Raw genomic sequence first — 9,680 nt, forward strand, 5'->3', positions numbered from 1 at the left:
ACGAATAAAGGTTTTGATATGTGAATTTTATTGGAACTTTTTTAAAGTGTGTAAATAAAATGTGTGTACCTGTGGTATACAGCCCCCTTGAATTTGACTGGCAAGAGAGAAAAAATTAATAATTTTCCTTTCCAATTTCTGATTTCCTTTCCTTCGCTGGTTAGTCTTATGTTAATATTGGATTTTTGTTTTTAATTTTGCAGTACTTTAAGATTGTTATCAAAGACATGATTTTCACCTCACTTCATCAACGCCCATAAACTTTTTCTTCTTTTTGGACTCCTACTATTTTACACCACAATGGTAAGTACAATAGTTTAAAAAGTTTGTATTTTAGAATGCTATTGAGATATTGTCTTCTTTCATTACTATGGACATAAAAAATGCTTTTATAAATTATAGGTATTTTAACTGGGAATTTAACAATCACATGCATAGTGTTCTGTACAAAATAAGATCACTCGTTTTATACTTCCATGTTAATTAAATTATGTACTGTTTAAGATAATTTATCTACTTTTATGACATTAAAACTGAATTCTGTGAATTTTACTGTAGTCCAAATTCTTGGTAAGGCAAATGAGTATAAATACAGATCATTTTGGAGGCACAGATTTATCATAATAAATTTTCTTATTTTTTAATTTAAAAACAAATGAACATAATTTTTATCCACCCTTGCCCACAATATTTGGCATTAAGAGCGTTTTATATCAGCATGCATATCCCTTTGAAACCTATATTCAGGTGTATAGTTACAAACTCACCTTGCTTATAATGACTGATCCTAAGCTCATGAAGTATCTCAATTGTATGGTTGAACAACTGAAATGCTGGTTATGCAGATATTCTATTCAGAAACTGGTGGTGGACATCTCAAATATTGAAAGTGGTGAGGTCCTGGAGAGATGGCAGTTTGATATTGAGTCTGATAAGATTACAAAAGATGCCAGTGTGTCTAAAAAATGATCAGAAAGCTGTCCAAGCTGAAATCCATTCAGTGATCAGATAGAGTAACATTCCTGCCACTCTTGGAAGTTTCATGTTCCTTTGAGCTGCTGATGTGTAACCGAGAAGGATTTGGTGCTTCTGAAAAATGGGAAGAATCAGGACCAGATTTCGTTACCAATTCTGAGGAAGTTCATCCAGTTCTTTCACAGCTACAGTCCGCAAACTAAATACCATGGTGGCATACAAAACTCCTGTCAGTGACTGAGAGGAGACGATGAGAAAAATGTACTTGAAATTCTCAAATGGGGTTTCCTAAGACAAAGTTCGCTGTCTTGTTTGGTTTTATAGGTAAATTTTCAGATGGGCAAACAACCTTATACTTTACTAAACTGAGCATAATTTGGTTTGTACCTGTTTAGCTTCCATGGGATTGACATGAGTTAGAGGAGAGTGTGGAATCCCCTCCTTAATGTAGTTGACTAACTAGATTAGCACAAAAGAATATTGCACATTGTTCAAAAGGAACCAGCAGTTCTCATCAGCATGTTAATGTTAATTCCTTTGTAGGTTGTAACTGGAGTGAGAAAAATGTAATACAAAGCTAAATACCTTCCTGAATCATATAGTTTGGTGAAGTATCTAGAGGAAGACTATAGATTAGGTAATACTTAATTGTACTGCTAAACCGAACAAAAGATATCTGAATACTCAGGATTTTTAAGTCTTGAAAATAACTAATATGGTCTATAAGTAATGAAGCATTGAGGTCCTGCCACCATTTATTTAGAAGTATAGTTTCCATGTTGAAAAAAATTCCAGATGTTTGATTTTAATTTATCTAATTGGTGCCACAATTTATTTAGATGTATAGTTTACATATTGAAAAAAATTCATTATTTGATTTTATCTAATTTGTCCCTGTGGATGTTTCTACTTTGAATTTCCTGTCACATAGAACTGTAAAAAATGAGGGGAGCTTTGGTGGCCTAGTGGCAAGAAGCTGCACTGCAATCCCAGAGGAACACGGTTCGAATCCACCAGATGCTCTGCTGGAGAAGGAGGGACAATCTCCTCCTGTGCCAGTCAGATCTGATTTGATGGTACACGCACACAAAATAATAAAATTAAAAAAAAAAAAAGAACTGTAAAAAATGCCTTTATGCTTGATAAAATCATACTTTAGATGACAGTGGTGAAATAAAGTTTTTGGCTTGTTGTTTTTTGTTGTTTAAAAAAAAACAAACCCAAATGAACAGCTAGTTACCAATTGATTGCTGGCATCACTCACGTTAAATAACATCAGTACTCATTTTCATATTATGAAAATACTGACTTACGAGCTCACATATACTTCAGGCATTAACTTCTGTCACAAATAAGTTAAAGGAAAAAATTTTTTTCTGCTTTTTTGTTGTTGTTGTTGTGTTTTGGTTTTTTATTCATTGTTGCTCCATTTAGTGCTGTTGTAAACTGGAAATAGCATTTGCCATTGAGAGACTAAATTAACATTACCAAACCTTATAAGACGTAATTTTCTCTTAGGCTCTTGCCTATCCATTCCTGCCCACTTGCTAAAAAATGGTGCTATCACACTGGAGTTTTACCCTTCCCTTGTAGTTTACACTCTCGTTACCTGATTTTCCTGTTTTAATTATTTAAAGGAGGTTGTGAATCAGTGGTACATATGTATCTAACTAGACTTTCTCAAGTTTCATTTTGGAAGACAGTCTTACTTGAGAAAGATTGGCTTTTTAAAATTATCCTTTAGTATATTTGACTCTTCTTACTTAGCTTTTTGATAGACATTTATTTTAAGACTTCATGGCCAAAACAATTAAAAGATGGTTATGTATCAAGAATTGTATTTTCATGGTGGTGGTTGTTATAGTATCATTATGTGTGCCATCAAGTCTACTCCATTCATAGTGACCCTATGTATAGCAGCTCTGACCTCAGCTCTATCTTGTGCCAGTTCCATTGTCTCTGACACACCTGTCCCGTTAACTCCAGTCCCAAGTCAGTCCATCTCATCCAAGGTCTTCCTCTCTTGCACTGTCCCTCCATCTTTCCAAGCATGATGTCACTCTCCCAGGACCAGTCTCTCCTTGCAAGATGCCCAAAGTGTGTCAGACGGAGCTTCAAAATCCTTGCTTCCAAGGAGCAGCCTGGTTTCACCCTCTCTGGGACAAACCTGTTTGTTCTCTTAGCAGTCTATGGTATAGTCAGTACTTTTCTCCAGCACTACAACTTAAAGGCATCAGTTCTTCTGTCATCCTTGTCCAGCTCTTTGATGCATAACAAGTTATTGTGACGGTCATGGCCTGGATTAGGCACACCTGAATTTCTAGACTGACATCATTGCTCTTCAGTACTTTGGAGATGTCCCTGACAGCAGTTTGCCAGTGCAGTTCACCTTTTGATTTTCTGGCTGCTGGTACCAAGAGTGTTGATTGTGAAGCCAAGCAAGCTGAACTATTAACAGTCTCAATCTCTTCTCTATCATGATGCTGTTGTTTGACCCAGTGGTGAGAATCTTTTGTTTTTTTTTGTTTTTTTTTTTAATTTTTATTTATTTATTTATTTTGTGTGTATACCGGTACAGGAGGCGATTGTTCCTCTTTCTTCAGCAGAGCATCTGGTGGATTTGAACCGTGCACCTCTGGGATTGCAGTGCAGTTTCCTGCCACTAGGCCACCAGAGCTCGCCAAGAATCTTTTGTTTTCTTGATGGTGAGCTTCAAACCATAGTAAAGGCTGCGGTCGACCTTCTGCAGCACATGCCTCACTCAGATGCTCTTCAGATTCAGCAAGCAGTGTTGTGTTATTTGCATAATGCAGGTTGTTGATGAGTCTTCCTCTAATCTTGATGCCACATTCCTCCTCAGAGAGCCCAGCCTTCCCAGCATATAGATTAAAAAGGTGTGGCGAAAGGTTGCATCCCTGGCATGCATCTTTCCTGATTTTGAGCCACACAGAGTTTCTTTGCTCTATTCTGATGGTTGCCTCCTGCTCCAGGTATAGGTTTGACATAAACAGAAGTGTACTGGAATTCCCATTCTTCTCAGAGTTAGACAAAGTTTTTATTACTGATTCTGAAAAATCTTGTCTTGGATCCTAGGAACCAAGTTTTGCACAGAATCTGCTCTTTCTAACTTTTTAAAATAAATTTTAGCAAACTTATTTGAACTGAGCCTTTGAAACAATGGCAAATTTTAGACTCTGGGAGTTTTTGTTTTCATTCATTGCACTCTTTGCTCATACTAAAAGGACTTTGGGTTTAGGTTTTGGTTTTTATTTTCATTTTTACAAAGTACTTTAAGAATGCATCCAAGCAGAACAGATAAACGCACTTTTGTACAAGTTCCAATTTTTAAGTAGTCTTGGGTTTTCCATCTTCTCGATGTATAAGGGTCCTTTAACCCTTTGCGTGCATTCCCGAAGGATGAGAATTCCGCCCCCCCCCCCTTTTTATCTTAACCTACCCAGTCAGAGATTTTGGTGAATAGTGAGAATTTTTATCCTGTGCACCTTGCCAGGTTGAAATAGAAGATCCTGGGGGGCGGGGGAAGGGGAAGAACCTTAGTCTTTGTAATAAAAATAAATTTAAAAAAAAAAAAATCGGTAACTCAGGTGCTAAGCCAGAAAACTAGAACGATAAACCATTAACTTGATTCAGTCTGGTTTAGAGCCTGGTGGGTTTGTTTATTCTTACATAGTTAAAATAAAATTTTACAAATGAAGCAATACCAGTTAACTTTCTGTTTCTTCATTTTTCTTAAAATTACGGTTTCCTATGCACACCAATGTTTATCGCACCTTTGTTCACAATAGCAAGGAGTTGGAAACAACCTAAGTGCCCATGAACAAACGAATGGATAGAGAAGCTGTGGTATATTCACACAATGGAATACTATGCTGCATTGAAAAACAAGGAACTCATGCAATATTAATCAAAATGGGTGATCCTGGAGGACATTATGCTGAGTGAAGTATCTCATTCACACAGGGACAAAAACTGCATTGTGCCACTGTTGTAAAACAGGACTGGCATCGGGATGGGAGGAGACTGAGAAAGATGGGATCAATAATGTATACTGCATTGAAACAGATGAGGGAGAAAACTGTTTAAAAGGGATGTTTGATTAGGTATTATTGTCATGACAAGAGTCCAGAACAAAGGATGCATTGTGGAGTGGATCTCCGAGGAGGGATTTTAAAACAATGGGGAATCTTTCCTTTTTCTTTTCAAAGAGAAGAGTGTATTATTGGGGGAGGGATAGGTAGGGAGAAAAGAATGAATGAATGGAAATCCAAAGTCTCTAAATTTTCATCAAAATTAATTTTAAAAAAGATTTTAAAAATTACTATTTCCAAGAAATTAACGCAGGATAGAAGTCTGCTTGGGGGGAAAAATGAAATTTAAAAGAAATTTTTATTTTGTACTGGTTTACTTACAGAGTTAATAGACATTGTTTTTCCACACCAGATCGTTCCCATTTCCTTTATCTACCCATCAACTTGTGCAACAACCCTTCAACCCTAGGAATGTACTGTTCTTCAATCACTGTGACTCCTGGTGACCTGTGAACAAAAGAACTGGTTCTCCCCTTTTCTACACCATCCTCATGATCTGGCATGTTGAACTCCACTGTGGTGTTTGCCCACCATTGAGGGTCCTCCTGTCTCCTACTGACACTCTTACCTTTCCCAGCACAATGTCTTTCCCAAGGACTGACCCCGCCTCCTCAGGAGTGCTGCAATGTCCTCCAGGACAGATTTCATTCTTTGGCACAGTCCATGCTACACTCTGTCCTCTTGTGTAATACCGTAATTCTTGAAGGTGTTCATTCTTCATTCTTGCTTATTCATTATTCTTTGAGATGCTTAAGAAGCAGCTAATCAGGCGCACACAGTTTGTTAACTGATGTCCTTGCTCTTTAGCCCTTGGGAGAGGTTTTTGACAGAAGATTGCCCTGAAGCAGCACATCTTAATTTTTTAACTGCTGCTGCCATAGATGTTGATTATGGATCCAAGGAAATGAAAGACATTGCCAACTTCTGTCTGTTCTCTGTTACCCTGTCACCTGTTCCTCTAGGGGTAAAACTTTTTGTTGATACTGAGCTGTAACCCATGGCAGAGGCTTTGGGCATCTTTGTCTTAATCTTCACTGCTTCTAGTCTGTCTTACTTTTTGCAAGCAAAGTTACATAATGCAGGTTATTGATGAATATCCATCCAGTCCAGTGCCACTTTCTTCATACAGTTAAGCTTCTCAAATGATTTACTAGTAGATCTCTCACCTTAACATTCAGTAAAATAATCTTTTTTATCAGTTCTTTTTTTTTAAATACCTTAAAGTCCCTGAACTCAATATAGCTGAGTTTATAGTCATTGACATTACAGCTGTCAACATTTTTATTTTTTCTTTCTTAGTGTTACCTACCATAATGATGTACATGTATACTTGGTGACATCTTTAATGTGTTGTGACGTAGTTATGCCAACATTTACCACATTCCTTCTAGACACTGAGCTCGAAACTGTTGTAAGTTCATTACATATATATTGGACATTTCTAAGTTGAAGGTTAGCTGCCGAACCACGACTCGCTGTTCTTAGAAAACAGAAGAGTTGTCTTTGTTTTAGTACCTGATAGCCAGTATAGTTTCCTGGAATTGTGCTTTTCTGAAAACATGGAATAAGATCAGGCTTGTCTGCTTGGAAGACAAGCCTGGGGATCCGCTCACTCAGCCTTGAAAACACTGTGCAGGATTTTTGGTTGCATTCATAGGTTTGGCATGAGTTTGGAATCCACTTCAACACAAGCAACCTTCTCTGTCCCCCACTCAGACACTAACTGTAGAACTGATAGAAGTATTTTTTTACTGTATATTTTGCCATAATTAACTGCCTGGTACTGCCAGTTTAGTTCATGTTAAGAAGAAATGTTAGACCCATTTTCTAAAATAGAATTGTTTAAAATACTTAGAAATATAGAAAATAAATTCAGATATTTATTGTCAAAATAACTAATATTACCAAATACACTATTTACTTTTTGCAGCAACAAGCTTTAGAACTAGCTTTGGATCGTGCAGAGGTAAGGTTACACATTAAAAGTAGTCTTTAACTGACAGAAACTGAGTTTTAAGATAATTTTTATATATTAGGACATGTATGCAAATAGCCTTGCTGTGAATATGCAAAAATAAATCATGTTTGTAAGAGGTATTTGAATGACAACAATTTCTAAAATTCTATTTGTCAGGCTTTCTAATTGTTTAATTGAAGGAGGAAAAGAGCTAAAAGTACAGAGTTCTGTTAGATACAGTATTATTTTAAATGTATATTCTGAACAAGGGTAAAATGTACTTAGGATATGTCTGGCATGTTCTGGATGGTTCCGGTTTTGCTGATAGCATTCTATCTAATCCTTACTTATTGATAATCTTGTTACCAGATATTATTAAGACAGTGTTGTTGCTGTTGTTAAGTGCCGTCGAGTCGCAGGTGACTCATAGTGACCCTATGAAGGAGAGTCCTCGGACGCATAAAGACAATAGTTTTAAAAAATCTCATCAGCCTGTGTGCATCAGTGAGTGAGTCATCAGGCTTGGCAGAGCGCCCCCTCCTGGAGGAGAGGGTCTCCAGGCGCTATACAGGCAGCACTGAGCCAGCTGGTCTGGTTTCTCGGCGTCCATGTGGCCTGAGGCTCTGCAACTCAGAATCACTGTGGGAAGGAAGGGACACCGGAGTATTCTGAGTATATGCATGTGAGTTTCGTGGTATTCCATGGCTCCAGTAGGTCTGGGCCAAAAGCCTTCATTCAGGAAGCCCGTCACTGACTTGCCAGGTCCAGAGAAGATAGAGCAGGCTCCAGGATTGTGAAAGGGAAGCTTGAGGGAGTGAGTGGGCGTGGAGGTGGCTCTGAGAGGGAACCTCTGACCCAGTACAGGAGCAGTGGGTAAGCTGTGGGCCTTGTTGTTACACAGCTACGCATTTTCCTTTTTCTCCTCCATAGCTGGACTCATAATAGAGAGGAGCACATCAGTAAATCATAGCTGTTAATATTTCCATGATCGTATTTTCTAAATGAAAGAAATTAGACAAATAGATGGGTTGGAAACAGGAAAAAAATTCCTCCATTTTTATAGAATGCCAGTTTTCACATGGCCTTATCTGACCATGCTCAGAGGTGAGGAATAAGTGTATTAGGATGTATTTTAGTGCAGTATAAATTTTAACTTATTTGTGAAATATATTTAAAAGTTAAGTCGTTTTCCGTGCAAGGTACCGTCTCATAGAAATCAAAAACTTGAGTGTCTTATGGATGGTTAGCCTTATAGATGTTTTAGAGGTATATTCCTTCACATTCAAAGGCGAGTTATGTTTATAAATTGTTCTGTTATATTGTGTTCTAGTATATTATTGAAAGTGCCCGACAGAGACCTCCTAAAAGGAAATACTTACCTGGTGGAAGGTATGCGTTTTTTTGTTTTCTCGTTTTTTTGTTGTTGGGGCTTTTGTTTTTTGTTTTTTAAGTAGGTATCCCTCTTGAAGGCATCTTCTATTCTTTGAATTTACAGTAATGATAGCCACCACTTTTTACTAAATTCTTAGTTGTTACTGAGTCAGAAGATTATATTGGGTATTTGCATATATTAAAAATTCTTACATTTATGTTAAGGTTCTAAAGAAATGTTTTCAGTAACATTTCATAATGAATTATTAACATTTTGTCTGTTGTCTCATTGTTAGTTTTTTTTTTGTTCTATTTTAGGAAATCTATATTTCAAAAACTTTATGATTTATATACTGAAGAATGTGAGAAAGAGCCAGAGGTTAAGGTAAATACACACTTTTTTTTTATGATTATGGTAGCTTTCAAAAAAGAAAAGATAGGTTTTTTGAGAACTTCAATTTTTTTTCTTGAGATTTTAATGAAAGTTTATAGAGAACTTGGATTTCCATTCATTCACTGTTGCCCATTTTTCTCCCTGCCCACCACTATCCCCAGTTTAATTTTCTCTTTGAAAAAAAATTTCATTGTTGTACAATTCCCCACGCCCACCCCAGTCCCTTTTGCTATGCACCTCTTATTCTGGGCTGTTGCCATGCAAATAATAACCAATTATATGTTCCTTTTAAGCAGTTCTTTGCCTCTTCTGTTTCAATGCAGTGTACAGTATTTATCCACCTTTTTCTTAGTTTCTCGAGAACTTAAATTTGAAGGACCTTATGGTTTGTGTTAACTGTTCTGAACTGACATCTCCCAACCAAATTTATCAGTTTGCAACTGAGCCAAAGCCCTCCTTAATGTCCTAGTCCACAAGACAGCAATCATTTTTGTTAATGGTGATAAATAAATGTTACAAAAATTAGTCTTTACTAGATTTTTTTTATCTTTTCAGAGCAGCTAAATAAAGGTTCACCCTTTTTTATTTCTGGACTAGAACATTTTTTGTTCTTGCGTGATAAAGAATTTCTCTTTTTCAGTATTTTTGTTTATATACTGTTTAATGTGTGTATATATGTAAATATGTAGTTAATTTTTTTTAAGTCCTAAAAAAACACATTTTCTCAATGCAGTTAGCTTTCATAAATAACATTCTGTAAAAGGAATTGCCATATGTAAGTAGATTTCCTTTCAAATCACACATGGTTCTAAAGTGGAATTTGATGAATGGGTGTGACATTTTTCTGGTGGTTTTAGCTACGAAAGTTATTTAT

At 36.6% G+C, this 9,680-nt stretch overlaps 1 protein-coding gene and 1 pseudogene across 1 annotated transcript in view; both read left to right on the top strand.

Moving 5' to 3' along the window:
* Positions 1 to 687: 687 nt before the first annotated feature.
* On the top strand, positions 688 to 1,216 carry LOC102856644 (annotated as a pseudogene).
* Positions 1,217 to 6,447: 5,231 nt separating this feature from the next.
* SUPT20H (suppressor of Ty 20 homolog (S. cerevisiae)) overlaps positions 6,448 to 9,680 on the top strand; it is a 43,964-nt gene continuing 40,731 nt past the window's right edge. Inside the window, exons 1-4 of the mRNA XM_006879616.1 lie at positions 6,448 to 6,495; positions 7,015 to 7,050; positions 8,372 to 8,430; positions 8,731 to 8,797. Of these exons, the coding sequence (XP_006879678.1) occupies positions 6,448 to 6,495; positions 7,015 to 7,050; positions 8,372 to 8,430; positions 8,731 to 8,797 (210 nt within the window). The remainder of the gene's footprint in view (positions 6,496 to 7,014; positions 7,051 to 8,371; positions 8,431 to 8,730; positions 8,798 to 9,680) is intronic.

The sequence above is a fragment of the Elephantulus edwardii genome, unplaced genomic scaffold (assembly GCF_000299155.1).
Source record: "Elephantulus edwardii isolate Elephantulus edwardi_28Jun2011 unplaced genomic scaffold, EleEdw1.0 scaffold00004, whole genome shotgun sequence".
Taxonomy (NCBI): Eukaryota; Metazoa; Chordata; class Mammalia; order Macroscelidea; family Macroscelididae; genus Elephantulus; species Elephantulus edwardii.